The following is a 24,476-nucleotide window of genomic DNA, read 5'->3' on the forward strand; positions in this document are numbered from 1 at the left end:
CAAGGAAATCACCTCCAAAACTATTAGAAAATTATAATAAAAATGTACCTATTAAATAAAGTGTTACCAAGACATGTGGTAAGAGGATTTTTCAAACAAAATACACAAATCCACAAATACATAAATCTTTTGATAAACGTAAAAACTGTCAGGCTCTGCGGTGTCCTCTTTGGCTGTAGTTCCTCCTCTTCGCCGCTGGGGGCGCTGCAGCCCGACGAGGTTCTTTCAGCTACACGGAAATCAGTGTGTGTCTATGGAAACATGGCCGAGGTCAGACAGCGATTTGGAAGAGGAATACAGCACTTTGCACACAGAATATACAGCCGCTACCTGTCGGAGACCCACAGCAAACAGAGAAAAAGTGCGGTACAGGCTTCTTCTTTATCAGCGGGCTTTCTGTTGGGTGACATCCAAACCGCCGGACTTTGTGGAGCTGAAAATGCTGCTGACAGAGAGGCTGTTGGAGCCTCACAGTACAGGGTACAACCACAGCTGGCTGCTGGAAAGGGAAGCCGAAATGTTGTTGAAAGCTACTACTACGTCGATCACCAACAGTATTCACTTTCTAGCAGAACGTGGGTAGAAATTTCAGAAAGAACCCGGAGCTATTTGAAGCCTTGGATGACTTTCTCCAACCAGCAGAGCACTTGTAGTTTGTATTGTGGACAGTTTCTGTTTACCAGAGCCTATAGCGGTAACGGAACCAGATCCGAGCCTCTTTACAAAACCAAAACAGGCTATTATGAAATCTTGGAGGTGTCACCTACCTCCACTCAAGCCCAGATAAAAACAGCCTACTACAAGCAGTCGTTCATTTATCATCCAGACAGAAACGCCGGAAGCGACGAGGCCACAGTCCGCTTCTCCGAGATCAACGAGGCCTACACGGTTCTGGGGAACAAGGGCCTCCGCAAGAAATACGACCGAGGACTGCTGACTGCGGCCGACCTCACTGGAACAGCCAGACCCTCCGCCAAGGACTCAGGGAAGCCACAAGCCGAGAGAAAGCGCTCTGTGATGGGCAGAGACAGCCAGAGAGGTGTGTTTGATTTCGACGAGTTTTTCAGGTCTCACTACAGCGAGCAGCTGCAGAGACAGAGAGACATCCGAGTCCGCAAAGAGGAGATGCTGAGGAAGCAGCAGGAGGACGTTGGAGACAAGAAGCTGGGCAAGATGACAGAGGTCGGAGTTGGGGTGCTGATGGTGACAGCCATCTGTATCCTACTGAGCTTAAGACAGTGATGTGCAGGGGCAAAGCTGGAGGATGTGGTGGTACTGAACACCGACACAAATCTGCTGCGGGTCCTTTGAATCTCCACCACCCGATGAAACACTGCTGATAAAGCTGCAATAATCAGTCACTCACTTGATTAGTAAATTAACATGTTCAAGAACCAATTGATTTCTTTGTTTAATGTGATTGTAGCATTGGTATATTTGGTATAAAGACTGTAGCTCAAACTAAACAAGCAGTCTGAAGATGCCACCTCCAGTTTCACAAAATGTAATCTCCGTTTGTCCCTGTTACCTGGCAGGGAAGTAATTGTGTGTTGTAGCCCTGAATGTGCACGTGAGCAGCCATACTCAGTACATTTTTGTCTCACTTTGCGAATACACTACTTGAATATTTGTTAAAAATGAAATGCAACTCACTCCATCTTACATTTCTTCCTCTTCCGGCTTTTGCTTGGTGTTCTGATCTCTTATCACTTTAGTTGTAATTCTTATCTCCCCACTGTGCCAACAAGTTATCAGCATGTCATCTCCTGCCAACAGAGGAGTGGCTGATATACAGCCGTTTAGTACCTCAGTTCAACTACTTTGGCTTTCATAAAGTCCTCTGTCAGGCCGATTTCATTATCTGTAACGGTGAAGCAAGTTTTAATGACATTTTAATGTATTGCTATTTATGAAATATTTATAGCAATGTCAGAAAGGGATGAGTCATGTCTTGAAAGCATTAGAACTGCAATGTTGTGCTCAGATGGTTGTGTTAAAGAATGTGCCTTTAATGATATTTATTGTAAAAAATCACGACTTATATTGACCAAACGTATAATAAATAAATTACTTATGAGCAGTGCTTATCAGAGCACAGCCAAACAAATGCTGCTTGGGTGTTTAATTTTCATTAGCACTGATTTAAAATCTGAAAACAACCGTAGCCTAGCCATATGGTTAATTGTCGTACCACATAATTCCCAACTAAGTGACCATTGTTGCAAATCAAAAAATGGGTCTTAAAGTGTCAAATAAAGGGAAATAAATTACCAAAGAAGGACCCACTGATTAAACTACTGCACATATTTTTTTGAAGTCTCATTTATATATTATTCAGTGAACACATTAAGTGCATTTAGAAATTCACAGTTCACGTTACAGTCAGTTAAATCAGTGCATATTAATAAGTCAAACAAAACTTACAGTACATCTACACATGAATACAATGGACTTAACATTAAAAGTGCCTGCATTAAAAACATCTATAAAAACCGCACTACATAGCTTATTTTCTTCACTTACAAAGTAGTTGCACTTTAACAAATCTGCTTTTTTATGTCTAATTAGTAAGAGAGCACACTAATTCTTTTACATTGATAGAAGTCACATTAATTCTTGTCGAAATGTGTAAAAAAACTATATTTTTTTTCGGAGTTATCAGTGATGACAAAGCCTGAGAGACTTCTTCATTAAAGTCAAACTGGTACCAAACACGTCTCCGTTCTCAGATAACTGGGTTCAGGGCATCGTAGAGCCGCTGCACCGCCAGTTCTACCATCTCTCTCAGCGAGTCATCCTCTGTGCATTCATCCTCGTAGGACACAAGCTGGTGAAGGGGAGAGGAAGTCAGTCATAAAATCTTATATTAGATTATCAAATGCATTGTTCTCTGTGTTGGTTGGACAACTTCAAAGCCTCTTACCCTTGTTTCCAAGCAAATGTGAACTGTCTTCCCATCTACTGTCACACACATGTTTTTACCATCACTGAAGTCCACACATTCTCCTCCAAACATGTCCCTGAAAACGGGGAGAACACAGAAATATACTTTAATAACAATTGAAATGTTTGTCTGAGAAGAACGGGTTCAATAACAGTTTTTATGTATTATTCATAGTGACGCATTTGGATGATTTTGTTAATAGTATAGAATATTGTAGAACTTACTGCAGCATGACTTCTAGCCGGGTTTGGAAGACATCCATGTCCATAATGGCACTCTGAGTCTCCATCACTGTCAATGAAACACAAAGTGGATCATTTAATTCACTGCATCAAACAGAATCAATGAATGCCAGCATTCTTTAGTAAGTATATTAAAAAAGGATATTGGCTCATATAAAACACAAGTACTGTTTATAAAAAATGAATGACGCAGATAAAGAAAGCACACAGTTTCTGGCCAAACTGACCTTTTTGAGCCTTTGGGTTTGATTGGACTTCCAGTACCACGGTGGTGACAGCATCAGCATACATGTCATTGAGAGGGTTAGCTATCCACTGAAACAGGAGATCAACAGAAATATTAGTTGGGTGAAATGCATCCAGTGATAAAACACACATCTCTGGGCCTAAATGTTAATTCCCACAGCATTAGGCCATTTTATTCATACTGTAAACCTTGTATCTGCATCTCTGCAGCAATAATCTGGCAGCATTTCATTCCTAGCATTGTGTTTTCACCATGTGCCTCAGTGGAGGTTTAGCTCTGAAAAAGCCAGTAGGTCAGAAGCGCTATACACAACAGCTGCATAAAATGAGCATCCATAGTGAACAAAAGAGGTCAAGAGCAAGAACAAGTTCCTACAAATTGACTAAATGTTGGACAGGACCAAAAGTAGAGGGTAAGTCAGTCAGTCAGTCAACATCCTGCATCACACGAAGCAGCAGAACACAGTTAATGTGGTCTCACCTCCAGCAGCACCATGCCAGCCTCATGGATCAGAGTGATGTTTTTAAAGATCTTTAAAGTGTTCTTCTCGGTTCCATCCAGCTCCTCCACATCACCTGATCGGACAGTCAAGGATTAGCAAACTCAGATTCAATGAAAATCCAAACAGCTGTACTCTACATAAATGAATACACAGCACATACAAATTAAAACTTCCCTTTCCTTGAAGTGGTAAGTCAGACAAAGTAATCCAACATCTTACAATATTAATACCAGTATTTTAAGGATTAATGTAACAGATAGTGATTGAAGTCTGTGAGAAACTGCGGATGTACTGCAGGAGGAGGACAGCTGGGGCTTACAATGAACAAACCATGCGTTTGTATGTGTGCATGAATGTCTGCTGATGAGAGACACTGAATTCCTGATAATGTTCTCCTAGAAGGGGAAAGTGAGGCGAGTCTTCACTTGGCATTTTGTAGTGATGCTGCAGTTTGCAACACACATATGAAACAGCAGACTGCAATCTGCAACATCACCACTGAATGTCACTAAATCCTACATAAGAAGTTCTCAGAGTTTTAATTGACTCACTTTGTTTTTTGACAATAGACATTGGTTTGTCGGTCCGTCTGTCTGTTCGCAACATTGCTCAAAAATGGATAGATAGATTTGGATGAAATTTTCAGGGAAGGTGAGAAATGACACAAGGACCAAGTGACTAGATTTTGGCAGTTATGTGGCTTACAGTCTGGATCCCTGAGAGATTTCTGTATCATTGCGAGAGAGCAGCATGGCGTCACTAACAACAGCTACAAGTGAACACTACTTCAGCTGCCTGCTGACGATCACATGACTGCGATCTTATCCGGAACTTATCAGTCTGAAATGATAAAAGGAACAATTGATTAAATTGTGGGGGTGTTTCTGAGTCCCATCGATTCTTCCACACTTAGGTCACGTGATTTGGTATCCGTACATAATGCACACATGCATAACACATACCTGTGCTCAGTGCTAGGTCATTTTGTTTGAAGGTACATTTATATTAAACGGTCACATTCTATGTTGCCGTCAATAACTAATAAATAAATGCTGCATTTCTAAAAAAAACTGCTGCATTTATGACAATGCCATATGGGGGAATGAACAGCCTCGGCAGAGCACTGCGCTCTCTGAGTGCTTTTCTAGTTTATTGATGCATCCAGTGGTGGTTTTGGAGGTTTCCACTACACTAGTCACTCAGAGCACATGATTATATAAGAAGGTCTTACCAGTAAGATTCCTCAGATGGCAGACGAGCAGCGAGTAAGGTCCAGTGAAGGGGATGGCCTGGGTCTGTTTCACTGTGCTCATGGCCAGCTCTGTGTAGGCTGCACAACAGACACATCAGGTCATTATTAGTGGTGGATGTGATTAAAAAAAATAATGTTATTACAGGCTTTGTAATTAATTAATCTCAATAATTGCATTTTTGTCAAATAGCAATATTTGACACAATAAGTAATTATTTTCAATTCAAATACATTTTGGCTGACAGTTGAATCAATGAATTGACATATACATGTTTAGAATTTAAAATTCATAAAGTTAATACGATTTTAAAATAGAAAAAAGAAGTGATTTTGATGATTTAAGGCCTGGATTTAGTTTGGTTTTCTCATTGTATGGCACATAACATCATCATAAGTAGTTCAAGGATCTCAAAAAGTTAAAAATCCACAGACTCATTCTGATTTCATAGTTTCTGGGTCTGATAAACAGTGTCATTTTGATGGTATTTTGCTTTCAGAATATAAATTTTTTATTTCTAAACAAAAATATTTTTTCATCAACTAAAAGTTTAGAATTAAGCTATTTAAAAAGACATTATTGTGGTTTAACTTATTACTCTGCTGAGACTCTGCGTCTTTGGACCAGTAGGGGCAAGACCGATTTGTGGCACTGGCAGCGAGCAGTGACACTTTTTGTGGCACCGCCGCGGTTAATGCCACTGTGCAGTGACACTTTTTGTGGCACCGCCGCGGTGCCACGGTTAATGCCACTGTGCAGTGACACTTTTTGTGGCACCGCTGCCGTGCCACGGTTAATGCCACTGTTCGGGCGAGATGCCACTGCTGCAGCGGCATTTCCAGTGGCCTCTGGAGATGCCAGCAGAGGTGCCACGGTTAATGTCACTGTTTAGGGCAGGGGTCGGCAAGTAGATGTGGCTTCGGGACAAAATGTTTGTAAACAATCAAACAGCGGGCCGGGGGGGGGGCGCCGATTCCGCGAGCGGGGGGGCGATACCGCTAGCAGTGGAGCTTCTACAGCTGATCGCCGCTGCTTGGGACACACGTCTCAATTCTGATCACAGATGTATTAAAATGACTCCCGACACACACACACGTTTTGCACACACTGTTGCTCAGTGAAATCTGGCTGGTACAACCGTGTTCGACCAGTAGCGCAAACGCGGAAATGCCCGGCAGCAGCCGACCACGAGAGTTTCGTGTTGCGGTGACGGACTGGCTTGGCTCCGTGCCAAATACAATTTTCAAAATCATCTGGCGGGCCAGATATTATTCCTGACGGGCCAGTTTTGGCCCACGGGCCGCCAGTTACCGTCCACTGGTTTAGGGGATACCACGGTTAATGCCACGGTCTGGTAGAGATGCCACATTTTAAGCCAGTAGGCTACTTTTACCGCTGTTTGGACAAGATGCTACGGTTAATGTCACTCTTTTGGGGAGATGCCACTACTACTACTACTATCTGGATGGGGTTATCCGATTCTGTGGTTTGTCCGGTGACCGAACTAGTGGTCGTTGCCCCGAGGGGCGCTAAAGACACCAGTTATTTATTGCGGTCAAGCCAGCCGCCTCTCGTTTCTCCGTAGTCAAGCCAGCCGCTCCTACATTTTCAGTGCGCTCTTATCGTCAGCTTACGGTAAATGCACGACCGCGCATCAACTATTTCCGGTTTAAAAAATAAAGCGCTACATTCGCAGATGTATTATACAGGGATGTTTTAAGTAAGTGACTCAGCTTAACTGTTAACTATCGAATTGTACGGCTAATATTTACACTAAATAAATAGCTTGAAGTATAAGAAGCTGAAAACTTGTTTATCTATCTGTCTGTCTGTCTGTCTTAAAAATTGTGAATTCAAATAAAAAGTGATGTGTGTCATCCCAGTGATCTATGAGTGTGATAATAAAATAAACCTCTGATCTGGACCGAAATGAGAAGACATGCTGATATTTACATTAAAAAATGTTTAATTTTTTGCTTTAAAATCTTTTAAGCCAAACTATTTCTTCTTCTTTGGCGTATGCTGACCAGGTAAGGTAGCATTGTGATTCTGCATTAGTTTGGGGTCAATACGTCACATGACCTGAGAGCTATTGAGCAAAAAGGCTAATATTTACTGTAAAAAAACTGTTAAAAATCAATAAAGACCAGAAATCAAATATAAATTGGCGTATGTTTACCATCTTTAGTAGCACTATCATTCTGCATTAGTTTGGGGTCAATAGGTAACATGACCTGAGAGCTATTGAGAAATAAAGCTAATATTTACTGTCAAAAAACTGTTAAAAATCAATAATGTCCTAAAATGAAATATAAATTGGCGTATGTTTACCATCTTTAGTAGCACTATCATTCTGCATTAGTTTGGGGTCAATTAGTCACATGACCTGAGAGCTATTGAGCTAAAATGCTAATATTTACTGTACAAAAAAAACTGTTAAAAATCAATAAAGACCAGAAATCAAATATAAATTGGCGTATGTTGACCATCCTTAGTAGCACTATCATTCTGGACTGGTTTGGGGTCAATATGTCACATGACCTGAGAGCTATTGAGCAAAAAAGCTAATATTTACTGTAAAAAAACTGTTAAAAATCAATAAAGACCAGAAATCAAATATAAATTGCCGTATGTTGACCATCTTTAGTAGCACTATCATTCTGCACTGGTTTGGGGTCAATACGTCACACGACCTGAGAGCTATTGAGCTAAAATGCTAATATTTACTGTAAAAAAAACTGTTAAAAATCAATAAAGACCAGAAATCAAATATAAATTGCCGTATGTTGACCATACTTAGTAGCACTATCATTCTGCACTGGTTTGGGGTCAATACGTCACATGACCTGAGAGCTATTGAGCTAAAATGCTAATATTTACTGTCAAAAAACTGTTAAAAATCAATTATGTTCTAAAATCAAATATAAATTGGCGTATGTTGACCATCCTTAGTAGCACTATCATTCTGGACTGGTTTGGGGTCAATAGGTAACATGACCTGAGAGCTATTGAGCAATAAAGCTAATATTTACTGTCAAAAAACTGTTAAAAATCAATAATGTCCTAAAATCAAATATAAATTGGCGTATGTTGACCATCTTTAGTAGCACGATCATTCTGCACTGGTTTGGGGTCAATATGTCACATGACCTGAGAGCTATTGAGCAAAAAAGCTAATATTTACTGTAAAAAAACTGTTAAAAATCAATAAAGACCAGAAATCAAATATAAATTGCCGTATGTTGACCATCTTTAGTAGCACTATCATTCTGCATTAGTTTGGGGTCAATACGTCACATGACCTGAGAGCTATTGAGCTAAAAAGCTAATATTTATTGTAAAAAAAAAATGTTAAAAATCAATAAAGACCAGAAATCAAATATAATTTGGTGTATGTTGACCATCTTTAGTAGCACTATCATTCTGCACCGGTTTGGGGTTAATACGTCACATGACCTGCGAGCTATTGAGCTAAAATGCTAATACTTACTGTAAAAAATTAATAATAAATTCATTAAGTATCCAAATGGTATAAAAAGTGCTGTGTCGTGATCAGTCTGTTTCATACTATAATCCCAAATAGATTTGGAGTCTTTGGGTCACATGACTTGGTAGCTATTGAGCTAAAATGCCAATATTTACTGTAAAAAATTAATAATAAATTCATAAAGCATTAAAATGTAATAAAACCTGGTGTGTCTTGATCATATAGCCCTTATAGATCTTGATCTTATAGCCCTCTCAATCCTTATTGATTTGGAGTCTCTAGTTCGCATGACCTGGGAGCTATTGAGCCAACATGCTAATATTTACAGTTAAATATCAATATAAAATATGCAAATTATCCAGATGGAATAAAAAGTGCTGTCTCTTGATCACTCTATGAGATGCTCAAATCCTGCATAGATTTGGTGTCTGTAGGTCACATGACTTGGGAGCTATTGAGCTAAAATACTAATATTTACATATTGAAATTAATTAAAAACTCACAAAAAAATATTAATAGTCTCCAAAAGCAATAATAAAGTCTGTGTAATAAACCAGGTCTAAATCTATTTAGCCACAAGATCACATGACCTGGGACTTATAGAGCTGTAATGCTCATAATTACAGTATAAAATACATGAAAAATTCACAAAACATATTAATTGTGTCCAAATGTTCATTCAGTGTTTCTAAGTGTGACAAAGAATCTATGAACTACAAATCCCTATATTTGAGTCCCTATATGTATCATAACATAATGTAACATAACGTCACGTCAGGTCTTTGCTCTTCCTTTTTCTGCCATTTTTTCAAACGACCCATCGCACAACTCTGACTCCAAATGGTGTTCTGGATATTGAGCAGCACGTGTGTTACGGGCTCAGTCGATTGGATACTTATTTCATTGATAATTAACGGTTAACTTACGTGAGGCAGAAAAAGGAAGAGCAAAGACCTGACATGACATACAGTCCCGTTGCCTATCTCACTCACACCTGCAAACGAACCCCGGCCTCCCGGCTACCAGCCAGCCACTCTACCCACTGAGCTATACTCCCTATGCCTATCTCACTCACCCAGTTCGCTATACTCCCGATGCCTATCTCACTCACCCACTGAGCTATACTCCCTATTCCGATCTCACTCACTCCTATTCTCCCTATGCCTATCTCACTCACACCTGGAATCGAACCGAGGCCTCCCGTGTGCCAGTCAGCCACTCTACCCACTGAGCTCTACTCCCTATGCCTATCTCACTCACTCACTGAGCTATACTCCCGATGCCTATCTCACTCACCCACTGAGCTGTACTCCCTATGCCGATCTCACTCACTCCTATTCTCCCTATGCCTATCTCACTCACTCCTGTACTCCCTATGCTTATCTGACTCACACTCGGAATCGAACCCCGGCCTCCCGGGTGCCAGCCAGCCACTCTACCCACTGAGCTCTACTCCCTATGCCTATCTCACTGACCCAGTTAGCTATACTCCCAATGCCGATCTCACTCACTCCTATTCTCCCTATGCCGATCTCACTCACCCAGTTCGCTATACTTTCGATGCTTATCTCACTCACCAACTGAGCTATACTCCCGATGCCAATCTCACTCACTCCTGTACTCCCTATGCCTATCTCACTCACACCTGGAATCGAACCCCGGCCTCCCGGGTGCAAGCCAGCCACTCTACCAACTGAGCTATACACCCGATGCCTATCTCACTCACCCACTGAGCTATACTCCCTATGCCGATCTCAATCACTCCTATTTTCCCTATGCCTATCTCACTCACTCACCTACCCACCCACCCACACTCCCTATGCCTATCTCACTCACTCCAGGACTCCCTATCCGACTCACACCTGGAATCGAACCCCGGGCTCCCGGGTGCCAGCCAGCGACTCTACCCACTGAGCTATACTCCCTATGCCTATCTCACTCACCCACTGAGCTCGACTCCATATGCCGATATCACTCACTCCTATCTCACTCACCCACCCACCGAGCTGTACTCCCTATGCCTATCTCACTCACACCTGGAATCGAACCCCGGCCTCCCGGGTGCCAGCCAGCCACTCTACCCACTGAGCTATACTCCCTATGCCTATCTCACTCACCCACTGAGCTCGACTCCATATGCCGATATCACTCACTCCTATCTCACTCACCCACCCACCGAGCTGTACTCCCGATGCCTATCTCACTCACCCACTGAGCTATACTCCCTATGCCGATCTCAATCACTCCTATTCTCCCTATGCCGATCTCACTCACCCAGTTCGCTATACTCTCGATGCTTATCTCACTCACCAACTGAGCTATACTCCCGATACCGATATCACTCACTCCTGTACTCCCTATGCCTATCTCACTCACACCTGGAATCGAACCCGGGTGCCAGCCAGTGACTCTACCCACTGAGCTATACTCCCATTGCCTATCTCACTCACCCACTGAGCTCGACTCCATATGCCGATATCACTCACTCCTATCTCACTCACCCACCCACCGAGCTGTACTCCCTATGCCTATCTCACTCACACCTGGAATCGAACCCCGACCTCCCGGGTGCCAGCCAGCCACTCTACCAACTGAGCTATACTCCCTATGCCTATCTCACTCACTCACTGAGCTATACTTCCTATGCCGATCTCACTCACACCTGGAATCGAACCCTGGCCTCTCGGGTGCCAGCCAGCCACTCTAGCCACTGAGCTATAGTCCCTATGCCTATCTCACTCACTCCTATTCTCCCTATGCCGATCTCACTCACCCAGTTCGCTATACTCTCGATGCTTATCTCACTCACCAACTGAGCTATACTCCCGATGCCGATCTCAATCACTCCTATTCTCCCTATCTCACTCACTCACCTACCCACACTCCCTATGCCTATCTCACTCACTCCAGGACTCCCTATCCGACTCACACCTGGAATCGAACCCTGGCCTCTCGGGTGCCAGCCAGCCACTCTACCCACTGAGCTATACTCCCTATGCCTATCTCACTCACCCAGTTAGCTATACTCCCAATGCCTATCTCACTCACTCCTATTCTCCCTATGCCGATCTCACTCACCCGGTTCGCTATACTCTCGATGCTTATCTCACTCACTCACTGAGCTATACTTCCTATGCCGATCTCACTCACACCTGGAATCGAACCCAAGCCTCTCGGGTGCCAGCCAGCCACTCTACCCACTGAGCTATACTCCCGATGCCTATCTCACTCACCAACTGAGCGATACTCCCTATGCCGATCTCACTCACCCAGTTCGCTATACTTTCGATGCTTATCTCACTCACCAACTGAGCTATACTCCCGATGCCGATCTCACTCCCTCCTGTACTCCCTATGCCTATCTCACTCACACCTGGAATCGAACCCCGGCCTCCCGGGTGCAAGCCAGCCACTCTACCCACTGAGCTATACACCCGATGCCTATCTCACTCACCCAGTTCGCTATACTCCCAATGCCTATCTCACTCACTCCTATTCTCCCTATGCCGATCTCACTCACCCAGTTCGCTATAATCTCGATGCTTATCTCACTCACTCACTGAGCTATACTTCCTATGCCGATCTCACTCACACCTGGAATCGAACCCGAGCCTCTCGGGTGCCAGCCAGCCACTCTACCCACTGAGCTATACTCCCGATGCCTATCTCACTCACCAACTGAGCGATACTCCCGATGCCGATCTCACTCACTCCTGTACTCCCTATGCCTATCTCACTCACTCCTATGCCGATCTCACTCACACCTGGAATCGAACCCGAGCCTCTCGGGTGCCAGCCAGCCACTCTACAAACTGAGCTCTACTCCCTATGCCTATCTCACTCACCCAGTTCGCTATACACCCGCTGCCTATCTCACTCACCCACTGACCTATACTCCCGATGCCGATCTCAATCACTCCTATTCTCCCTATGCCTATCTCACTCACACCTGGAATCGAACCCCGGCCTCCCGGGTGCCAGGCAGCCACTCGACCCACTGAGCTATACTCCCTATGCCGATCTCACTCACCCACCCACCGACCGAACAAGCTATACTCCCTATGCCTATCTCACTCACCCAGTTAGCTATACTCTCGATGCTTATCTCACTCACCAACTGAGCTATACTCCCGATGCCGATCTCACTCACTCCTGTACTCCCTATGCCTATCTCACTCACACCTGGAATCGAACCCCGGCCTCCCGGGTGCCAGCCAGCCACTCGACCCACTGAGCTATACTCCCCATGCCTATCTCACTCACTCACTGAGCTATACTTCCTATGCCGATCTCACTCACACCTGGAATCGAACCCAAGCCTCTCGGGTGCCAGCCAGCCACTCTACCCACTGAGCTATACTCCCTACGCTTATCTCACTCACCCAGTTCGCTATACACCCGATGCCTATCTCACTCACCCACTGAGCTATACTCCCTATGCCGATCTCAATCACTCCTATTCTCCCTATGCCTATCTCACTCACTCACTCACTGAGCTATACTTCCTATGCCGATCTCACTCACACCTGGAATCGAACCCTGGCCTCTCGGGTGCCAGCCAGCCACTCGACCCACTGAGCTATACTCCCTATGCCTATCTCACTCACCCAGTTCGCTATACACCCGCTGCCTATCTCACTCACCCACTGACCTATACTCCCGATGCCGATCTCAATCACTCCTATTCCTATTCTCCCTATGCCTATCTCACTCACACCTGGAATCGAACCCCGGCCTCCCGGGTGCCAGCCAGCCACTCGACCCACTGAGCTATACTCCCTATGCCTATCTCACTAACCCAGTTAGCTATACTCCCGATGCCTATCTCACTCACTCCTATTCTCCCTATGCCGATCTCACTCACCCAGTTAGCTATACTCCCGATGCTTATCTCACTCACCAACTGAGCTATACTCCCTATGCCGATCTCACTCATTCCTATTCTCTCAATGCCTAACTCATTCACAACTGTACTGTCTATGCCTATCTCACTCACTCACTGAGTTATACTCCCGATGCCGATCTCACTCACTCAGCTATACTCCCTATGCCGATCTCACTCACCCAGTTCGCTATACTCTCGATGCTTATCTCACTCACTCACTGAGCTATACTTCCTATGCCGATCTCACTCACACCTGGAATCGAACCCTTGCCTCTCGGGTGCCAGCCAGCCACTCTACCCACTGAGCTATACTCCCTATGCCTATCTCACTCACCCAGTTAGCAATACTCCCAATGCCTATCTTACTCACTCCTATTCTCCCTATGCCTATCTCACTCACTCCTGGACTCCCTATCCGACTCACACCTGGAATCGAACCCCGGGCTCCCGGGTGCCAGCCAGCGACTCTACCCACTGAGCTATACTCCCGATGCCTATCTCACTCATACAGTTAGCTATACTCCCTATGCCTATCTCACTCACTCACTCCACTGAGCTATACTTTCTATGCCGATCTCACTCACACCTGGAATCGAACCCTGGCCTCTCGGGTGCCAGCCAGCCACTCTACCCACTGAGCTATACTCCCTATGCCTATCTCACTCACCCAGTTAGCTATACTCCCAATGCCTATCTCACTCACTCCTATTCTCCCTATGCCGATCTCACTCACCCAGTTCGCTATACTCTCGATGGTTATCTCACTCACCAACTGAGCTATACTCCCGATGCCGATCTCACTCACTCCTATTCTCCCTATGCCGATTTCACTCACCCAGTCAGCTATACTCCCTATGCCTATCTCACCCACCCACACTCCCTATGCCTATCTCACCCACCCACCCACACACCCACACACACTCCCTATGCCTATCTCACTCACTCCTGGACTCCCTATCCGACTCACACCTGGAATCGAACCCCGGCCTCCCGGGTGCCAGCCAGCCACTCGACCCACTGAGCTATACTCCCTATGCCTATCTCACTCACTCCTATTCTCCCTATGCCTATCTCACTCACCCAGTTAGCTGTACTCCCGATGCCTATCTCACTCACTCCTATTCTCCCTATGCCTAACTCATTCACTCCTGTACTGCCTATGCCTATCTCACCCACCCACCGACCCACAGTCCCTATGCCTATTTCACTCATTCCTATTCTCCCTCTGCCAAACTCATTCACTCCTGTACTCCCTATGCCTATCTCACTCACTCACTGAGTGATACTCCCAATGCCGATCTCACTCACTCCTATTCTCCCTATGCCTATCTCACTCACATTCCCTATGCCTATCTCACTCACCAACTGAGCTTTTCCCCCTATGCCGATCTCACTCACACTCCCTATGCCTTTCTCACTCACCCACTGAGCTTTTCCCCCTATGCCGATCTCACTCACTCCTATTCTGCCTATGCCTATGTCACTCACCCACCCACCGAGCAATACTCCCTATGCCTATCTCACTCACACCTGGAATCGAACCCCGGGCTCCCAGGTGCCAGCCAGCAACTCTACCCACTGAGCTATACTCCCGATGCCTATCTCACTCATCCAGTTAGCTATACTCGCAATGCCTATCTCACTCACCCACTGAGCTCGACTCCATATGCCGATATCACTCACTCCTATCTCACTCACCCACTCACCGAGCTGTACTCCCTATGCCTATCTCACTCACACCTGGAATCGAACCCCGGCCTCCCGGGTGCCAGCCAGCCAACCACTCTACCCACTGAGTTATACTCCCGATGCCTATCTCACTCACTCACTCACTAAGTTATACTCCCGATGCCGATCTCACTCACTCAGCTATACTCCCTATGCCTATCTCACTCACTCACTCACTGAGCTATACTTCCTATGCCTATCTCACTCACACCTGGAATCGAACCCCGGCCTCCCGGGTGCCAGCCAGCCACTCGACCCACTGAGCTATACTCCCCATGCCTATCTCACTCACTCACTGAGCTATACTTCCTATGCCTATCTCACTCACACCTGGAATCGAACCCAAGCCTCTCGGGTGCCAGCCAGCCACTCTACCCACTGAGCTATACTCCCTATGCCTATCTCAATCACCCAGTTCGCTATACACCCGATGCCTATCTCAATCACTCCTATTCTCCCTATGCCGATCTCACTCACACCTGGAATCGAACCCTGGCCTCTCGGGTGCCAGCCAGCCACTCTACCCACTGAGCTATACTCCCTATGCCTATCTCACTCACCCAGTTAGCTATACTCCCAATGCCTATCTCACTCACTCCTATTCTCCCTATGCCGATCTCACTCACCCAGTTCACTATACTCTCGATGTTTATCTCACTCACTCACTGAGCTATACTTCCTATGCCTATCTCACTCACACCTGGAATCGAACCCAAGCCTCTCGGGTGCCAGCCAGCCACTCTACCCACTGAGCTATACTCCCGATGCCTATCTCACTCACCAACTGAGCTATACTCCCGATGCCGATCTCACTCACTCCTGGACTCCCTATGCCTATCTCACTCACCCAGTTAGCTATACTCCCTATGCCGATCTCAATCACTCCTATTCTCCCTATGCCTATCTCACTCACACCTGGAATCGAACCCCAGCCTCCCGGGTGCCAGCCAGCCACTCTACCCACTGAGCTATACTCCCTATGCCTATCTCACTCACCCAGTTCGCTATACACCCGATGCCTATCTCACTCACCCACTGAGCTATACTCCCTATGCCGATCTCACTCACTCACTCACTGAGCTATACTTCCTATGCCGATCTCACTCACACCTGGAATCGAACCCTGGCCTCTCGGGTGCCAGCCAGCCACTCTACCCACTGAGCTATACTCCCTATGCCTATCTCACTCACCCAGTGAGCTATACTCCCAATGCCTATCTCACTCACTCCTATTCTCCCTATGCCGATCTCACTCACCCGGTTCGCTATACTCTCGATGCCTATCTCACTCACTCACTGAGCTATACTTCCTATGCCGATCTCACTCACACCTGGAATCGAACCCAAGCCTCTCGGGTGCCAGCCAGCCACTCTACCCACTGAGCTATACTCCCGATGCCTATCTCACTCACCAACTGAGGCTATACTCCCGATGCCGATCTCACTCACTCCTGGACTCCCTATGCCTATCTCACTCATCCAGTTAGCTATACTCCCAATGCCTATCTCACTCACTCCTATTCTCCCTATGCCTATCTGACTCACACCTGGAATCGAACCCCAGCCTCCCGGGTGCCAGCCAGCCACTCTACCCACTGAGCTATACTCCCTATGCCTATCTCACTCACCCAGTTCGCTATACACCCGCTGCCTATCTCACTCACCCACTGACCTATACTCCCGATGCCGATCTCAATCACTCCTATTCTCCCTATGCCTATCTCACTCACACCTGGAATCGAACCCCGGCCTCCCGGGTGCCAGGCAGCCACTCGACCCACCGAGCTATACTCCCTATGCCGATCTCACTCACCCACCCACCGACCGAACGAGCTATACTCCCTATGCCTATCTCACTCACCCAGTTAGCTATACTCTCGATGCTTATCTCACTCACCAACTGAGCTATACTCCCGATGCCGATTTCACTCACTCCTGTACTCCCTATGCCTATCTCACTCACACCTGGAATCGAACCCCGGCCTCCCGGGTGCCAGACAGCCACTCTACCCACTGAGCTATACTCCCTATGCCTATCTCACTCACCCAGTTCGCTATACACCCGATGCCTATCTCACTCACCCACTGAGCTATACTCCCTATGCCGATCTCACTCACTCACTCACTGAGCTATACTTCCTATGCCGATCTCACTCACACCTGGAATCGAACCCTGGCCTCTCGGGTGCCAGCCAGCCACTCTACCCACTGAGCTATACTCCCTATGCCTATCTCACTCACCCAGTGAGCTATACTCCCAATGCCTATCTCACTCACTCCTATTCTCCCTATGCCGATCTCACTCACCCGGTTCGCTATACTCTCGATGCCTATCTCACTCACTCACTGAGCTATACTTCCTATGCCGATCTCACTCACACCTGGAATCGAACCCAAGCCTCTCGGTGCCAGCCAGCCACTCTACCCACTGAGCTATACTCCCGATGCCTATCTCACTCACCAACTGAGCTATACTCCCGATGCCGATCTCACTCACTCCTGGACTCCCTATGCCTATCTCACTCATCCAGTTAGCTATACTCCCAATGCCTATCTCACTCACTCCTATTCTCCCTATGCCTATCTCACTCACCCAGTTCGCTATACACCCGCTGCCTATCTCACTCACCCACTGACCTATACTCCCGATGCCGATCTCAATCACTCCTATTCTCCCTATGCCTATCTCACTCACACCTGGAATCGAACCCCGGCCTCCCGGGTGCCAGGCAGCCACTCGACCCACCGAGCTATACTCCCTATGCCGATCTCACTCACCCACCCACCGACCGAACGAGCTATACTCCCTATGCCTATCTCACTCACCCAGTTAGCTATACTCTCGATGCTTATCTCACTCACCAACTGAGCTATACTCCCGATGCCGATTTCACTCACTCCTGTACTCCCTATGCCTATCTCACTCACACCTGGAATCGAACCCCGGCCTCCCGGGTGCCAGACAGCCACTCGACCCACTGAGCTATACTCCCTATGCCTATCTCACTCACCCAGTTAGCTATACTCCCAATGCCTATCTCACTCACTCCTATTCTCCCTATGCCGATCTCACTCACTCACTGAGCTATACTTCCTATGCCGATCTCACTCACACCTGGAATCGAACCCTGGCCTCTCGGGTGCCAGCCAGCCACTCTACCCACTGAGCTACACTCCCTATGCCTATCTCACTCACCCAGTTAGCTATACTCCCAATGCCTATCTCACTCACTCCTATTCTCCCTATGCCGATCTCACTCACCCAGTTAGCTATACTCCCGATGCTTATCTCACTCACCAACTGAGCTATACTCCCTATGCCGATCTCACTCACTCACTGAGTTATACTCCCGATGCCGATCTCACTCACTCAGCTATACTCCCTATGCCTATCTCACTCACTCACTCCACTGAGCTATACTTTCTATGCCGATCTCACTCACACCTGGAATCGAACCCTGGCCTCTCGGGTGCCAGCCAGCCACTCTACCCACTGAGCTATACTCCCTATGCCTATCTCACTCACCCAGTTAGCTATACTCCCAATGCCTATCTCACTCACTCCTATTCTCCCTATGCCGATCTCACTCACCCAGTTCGCTATACTCTCGATGGTTATCTCACTCACCAACTGAGCTATACTCCCGATGCCGATCTCACTCACTCCTATTCTCCCTATGCCGATTTCACTCACCCAGTCAGCTATACTCCCTATGCCTATCTCACCCACCCACACTCCCTATGCCTATCTCACCCACCCACCCACACACCCACACACACTCCCTATGCCTATCTCACTCACTCCTGGACTCCCTATCCGACTCACACCTGGAATCGAACCCCGGCCTCCCGGGTGCCAGCCAGCCACTCGACCCACTGAGCTATACTCCCTATGCCTATCTCACTCACTCCTATTCTCCCTATGCCTATCTCACTCACCCAGTTAGCTGTACTCCCGATGCCTATCTCACTCACTCCTATTCTCCCTATGCCTAACTCATTCACTCCTGTACTGCCTATGCCTATCTCACCCACCCACCGACCCACAGTCCCTATGCCTATTTCACTCATTCCTATTCTCCCTCTGCCAAACTCATTCACTCCTGTACTCCCTATGCCTATCTCACTCACTCACTGAGTGATACTCCCAATGCCGATCTCACTCACTCCTATTCTCCCTATGCCTATCTCACTCACATTCCCTATGCCTATCTCACTCACCAACTGAGCTTTTCCCCCTATGCCGATCTCACTCACACTCCCTATGCCTTTCTCACTCACCCACTGAGCTTTTCCCCCTATGCCGATCTCACTCACTCCTATTCTGCCTATGCCTATGTCACTCACCCACCCACCGAGCAATACTCCCTATGCCTATCTCACTCACACCTGGAATCGAACCCCGGGCTCCCGGGTGCCAGCCAGCAACTCTACCCACTGAGCTATACTCCCGATGCCTATCTCACTCATCCAGTTAGCTATACTCGCAATGCCTATCTCACTCACCCACTGAGCTCGACTCCATATGCCGATATCACTCACTCCTATCTCACTCACCCACTCACCGAGCTGTACTCCCTATGCCTATCTCACTCACACCTGGAATCGAACCCCGGCCTCCCGGGTGCCAGCCAGCCAACCACTCTACCCACTGAGTTATACTCCCGATGCCTATCTCACTCACTCACTCACTAAGTTATACTCCCGATGCCGATCTCACTCACTCAGCTATACTCCCTATGCCTATCTCACTCACTCACTCACTGAGCTATACTTCCTATGCCTATCTCACTCACACCTGGAATCGAACCCCGGCCTCCCGGGTGCCAGCCAGCCACTCGACCCACTGAGCTATACTCCCCATGCCTATCTCACTCACTCACTGAGCTATACTTCCTATGCCTATCTCACTCACACCTGGAATCGAACCCAAGCCTCTCGGGTGCCAGCCAGCCACTCTACCCACTGAGCTATACTCCCTATGCCTATCTCAATCACCCAGTTCGCTATACACCCGATGCCTATCTCAATCACTCCTATTCTCCCTATGCCGATCTCACTCACACCTGGAATCGAACCCTGGCCTCTCGGGTGCCAGCCAGCCACTCTACCCACTGAGCTATACTCCCTATGCCTATCTCACTCACCCAGTTAGCTATACTCCCAATGCCTATCTCACTCACTCCTATTCTCCCTATGCCGATCTCACTCACCCAGTTCACTATACTCTCGATGTTTATCTCACTCACTCACTGAGCTATACTTCCTATGCCTATCTCACTCACACCTGGAATCGAACCCAAGCCTCTCGGGTGCCAGCCAGCCACTCTACCCACTGAGCTATACTCCCGATGCCTATCTCACTCACCAACTGAGCTATACTCCCGATGCCGATCTCACTCACTCCTGGACTCCCTATGCCTATCTCACTCACCCAGTTAGCTATACTCCCTATGCCGATCTCAATCACTCCTATTCTCCCTATGCCTATCTCACTCACACCTGGAATCGAACCCCAGCCTCCCGGGTGCCAGCCAGCCACTCTACCCACTGAGCTATACTCCCTATGCCTATCTCACTCACCCAGTTCGCTATACACCCGATGCCTATCTCACTCACCCACTGAGCTATACTCCCTATGCCGATCTCACTCACTCACTCACTGAGCTATACTTCCTATGCCGATCTCACTCACACCTGGAATCGAACCCTGGCCTCTCGGGTGCCAGCCAGCCACTCTACCCACTGAGCTATACTCCCTATGCCTATCTCACTCACCCAGTGAGCTATACTCCCAATGCCTATCTCACTCACTCCTATTCTCCCTATGCCGATCTCACTCACCCGGTTCGCTATACTCTCGATGCCTATCTCACTCACTCACTGAGCTATACTTCCTATGCCGATCTCACTCACACCTGGAATCGAACCCAAGCCTCTCGGGTGCCAGCCAGCCACTCTACCCACTGAGCTATACTCCCGATGCCTATCTCACTCACCAACTGAGCTATACTCCCGATGCCGATCTCACTCACTCCTGGACTCCCTATGCCTATCTCACTCATCCAGTTAGCTATACTCCCAATGCCTATCTCACTCACTCCTATTCTCCCTATGCCTATCTGACTCACACCTGGAATCGAACCCCAGCCTCCCGGGTGCCAGCCAGCCACTCTACCCACTGAGCTATACTCCCTATGCCTATCTCACTCACCCAGTTCGCTATACACCCGCTGCCTATCTCACTCACCCACTGACCTATACTCCCGATGCCGATCTCAATCACTCCTATTCTCCCTATGCCTATCTCACTCACACCTGGAATCGAACCCCGGCCTCCCGGGTGCCAGGCAGCCACTCGACCCACCGAGCTATACTCCCTATGCCGATCTCACTCACCCACCCACCGACCGAACGAGCTATACTCCCTATGCCTATCTCACTCACCCAGTTAGCTATACTCTCGATGCTTATCTCACTCACCAACTGAGCTATACTCCCGATGCCGATTTCACTCACTCCTGTACTCCCTATGCCTATCTCACTCACACCTGGAATCGAACCCCGGCCTCCCGGGTGCCAGACAGCCACTCTACCCACTGAGCTATACTCCCTATGCCTATCTCACTCACCCAGTTCGCTATACACCCGATGCCTATCTCACTCACCCACTGAGCTATACTCCCTATGCCGATCTCACTCACTCACTCACTGAGCTATACTTCCTATGCCGATCTCACTCACACCTGGAATCGAACCCTGGCCTCTCGGGTGCCAGCCAGCCACTCTACCCACTGAGCTATACTCCCTATGCCTATCTCACTCACCCAGTGAGCTATACTCCCAATGCCTATCTCACTCACTCCTATTCTCCCTATGCCGATCTCACTCACTCACTGAGCTATACTTCCTATGCCGATCTCACTCACACCTGGAATCGAACCCAAGCCTCTCGGGTGCCAGCCAGCCACTCTACCCACTGAGCTATACTCCCGATGCCTATCTCACTCACCAACTGAGCTATACTCCCGATGCCGATCTCACTCACTCCTGGACTCCCTATGCCTATCTCACTCATCCAGTTAGCTATACTCCCAATGCCTATCTCACTCACTCCTATACTCCCTATGCCGATCTCACTCACCCACCCACCGACCGAACGAGCTATACTCCCTATGCCTATCTCACTCACCCAGTTAGCTATACTCTCGATGCTTATCTCACTCACCAACTGAGCTATACTCCCGATGCCGATTTCACTCACTCCTGTACTCCCTATGCCTATCTCACTCACACCTGGAATCGAACCCCGGCCTCCCGGGTGCCAGACAGCCACTCTACCCACTGAGCTATACTCCCTATGCCTATCTCACTCACCCAGTTCGCTATACACCCGATGCCTATCTCACTCACCCACTGAGCTATACTCCCTATGCCGATCTCACTCACTCACTCACTGAGCTATACTTCCTATGCCGATCTCACTCACACCTGGAATCGAACCCTGGCCTCTCGGGTGCCAGCCAGCCACTCTACCCACTGAGCTATACTCCCTATGCCTATCTCACTCACCCAGTGAGCTATACTCCCAATGCCTATCTCACTCACTCCTATTCTCCCTATGCCGATCTCACTCACTCACTGAGCAACACTTCCTATGCCGATCTCACTCACACCTGGAATCGAACCCAAGCCTCTCGGGTGCCAGCCAGCCACTCTACCCACTGAAGCTATACTCCCGATGCCTATCTCACTCACCAACTGAGCTATACTCCCGATGCCGATCTCACTCACTCCTGGACTCCCTATGCCTATCTCACTCATCCAGTTAGCTATACTCCCAATGCCTATCTCACTCACTCCTATTCTCCCTATGCCTATCTCACTCACCCAGTTCGCTATACACCCGCTGCTATCTCACTCACCCACTGACCTATACTCCCGATGCCGATCTCAAATCACTCCTATTCTCCCTATGCCTATCTCACTCACACCTGGAATCGAACCCCGGCCTCCGGGTGCCAGGCAGCCACTCGACCACCGAGCTATACTCCCTATGCCGATCTCACTCACCCACCCCACCGACCGAACGAGCTATACTCCCTATGCCTATCTCACTCACCCAGTTAGCTATACTCTCGATGCTTATCTCACTCCACCAACTGAGCTATACTCCCGATGCCGATTTCACTCACTCCTGTACTCCCTATGCTATCTCACTCACACCTGGAATCGAACCCCGGCCTCCCGGGTGCCAGACAGCCACTCGACCCACTGAGCTATACTCCCTATGCCTATCTCACTCACCCAGTTAGCTATACTCCCAATGCCTATCTCACTCACTCCTATTCTCCCTATGCCGATCTCACTCACTCACTGAGCTATACTTCCTATGCCGATCTCACTCACACCTGGAACGAACCCTGGCCCTCTCGGGTGCCAGCCAGCCACTCTACCCACTGAGCTACACTCCCTATGCCTATCTTCACTCACCCAGTTAGCTATACTCCAAATGCCTATCTCACTCACTCCTATTCTCCCTATGGCCGATCTCACTCACCCAGTTAGCTATACTCCCGATGCTTATCTCACTCACCAACTGAGCTATACTCCCTATGCCGATCTCACTCACTCAGCTAATACTCCCTATGCCTATCTCACTCACTCACTCCACTGAGCTATACTTTCTAATGCGATCTCACTCACACCTGGAATCGAACCCTGGCCTCTCGGGTGCCAGCCAGCCACTCTAACCCACTTGAGGCTATACTCCCTATGCCTATCTCACTCACTCCTATTCTCCCTATGCCGATCTCACTCACCCGGTTCGCTATACTCTCGATGCTTATCTCACTCACTCACTGAGCTTATACTTCCTATGCCGATCTCACTCACACCTGGAATCGAACCCCGGCCTCCCGGGTGCAAAGCCAGCCACTCTAACCCACTGAGCTATACTCCCTATGCCTATCTCACTCACTCACTGAGCTATGCTTCCTATGGCCGATCTCACTCACACCTGGAATCGAACCCTTGCCTCTCGGGTGCCAGCCAGCCACTCTACAAACTGAGCTATACTCCCTATGCCTATCTCACTCACCCAGTTCGCTATACACCCGCTGCCTATCTCACTCACCCACTGACCTATACTCCCGATGCCGATCTCAATCACTCCTATTCTCCCTATGCCT

At 47.9% G+C, this 24,476-nt stretch overlaps 2 protein-coding genes and 1 long non-coding RNA gene across 3 annotated transcripts in view; 1 reads left to right on the top strand and 2 right to left on the bottom strand.

Moving 5' to 3' along the window:
• Window positions 1-223: 223 nt before the first annotated feature.
• Window positions 224-2,107, top strand: LOC110970981 (uncharacterized). The gene has a single exon (XM_022221304.2). The coding sequence runs from the start codon at window positions 262-264 to the stop codon at window positions 1,240-1,242; it is 981 nt and encodes a 326-aa protein (XP_022076996.1). The 5' UTR covers window positions 224-261; the 3' UTR covers window positions 1,243-2,107.
• A 197-nt stretch (window positions 2,108-2,304) lies between these two features.
• Window positions 2,305-5,310, bottom strand: LOC110970993 (cleavage and polyadenylation specificity factor subunit 3-like). Its single transcript, XM_022221312.2, has 6 exons — window positions 5,167-5,310; window positions 3,914-4,008; window positions 3,414-3,501; window positions 3,169-3,235; window positions 2,924-3,020; window positions 2,305-2,827 (listed from the first exon to the last, which is right to left on the bottom strand). Exons 1-6 carry the CDS (start codon window positions 5,246-5,248, stop codon window positions 2,726-2,728), a joined length of 531 nt encoding a protein of 176 aa, XP_022077004.1. The 5' UTR covers window positions 5,249-5,310; the 3' UTR covers window positions 2,305-2,725.
• Window positions 5,311-10,540: 5,230 nt separating this feature from the next.
• Window positions 10,541-24,476, bottom strand: part of LOC127533909 (uncharacterized) — a 19,502-nt gene continuing 5,566 nt past the window's right edge. The window contains exons 5-12 of the long non-coding RNA XR_007941794.1: window positions 24,305-24,429; window positions 21,544-22,776; window positions 20,983-21,292; window positions 18,731-20,083; window positions 15,765-16,616; window positions 11,604-13,198; window positions 11,234-11,334; window positions 10,541-10,726 (exon numbers count right to left, since the gene is read on the bottom strand). This is a non-coding gene — a long non-coding RNA (uncharacterized LOC127533909). The remainder of the gene's footprint in view (window positions 10,727-11,233; window positions 11,335-11,603; window positions 13,199-15,764; window positions 16,617-18,730; window positions 20,084-20,982; window positions 21,293-21,543; window positions 22,777-24,304; window positions 24,430-24,476) is intronic.

This window comes from Acanthochromis polyacanthus, chromosome 1 (assembly GCF_021347895.1).
Source record: "Acanthochromis polyacanthus isolate Apoly-LR-REF ecotype Palm Island chromosome 1, KAUST_Apoly_ChrSc, whole genome shotgun sequence".
In the NCBI taxonomy this organism is placed as follows: Eukaryota; Metazoa; Chordata; class Actinopteri; family Pomacentridae; genus Acanthochromis; species Acanthochromis polyacanthus.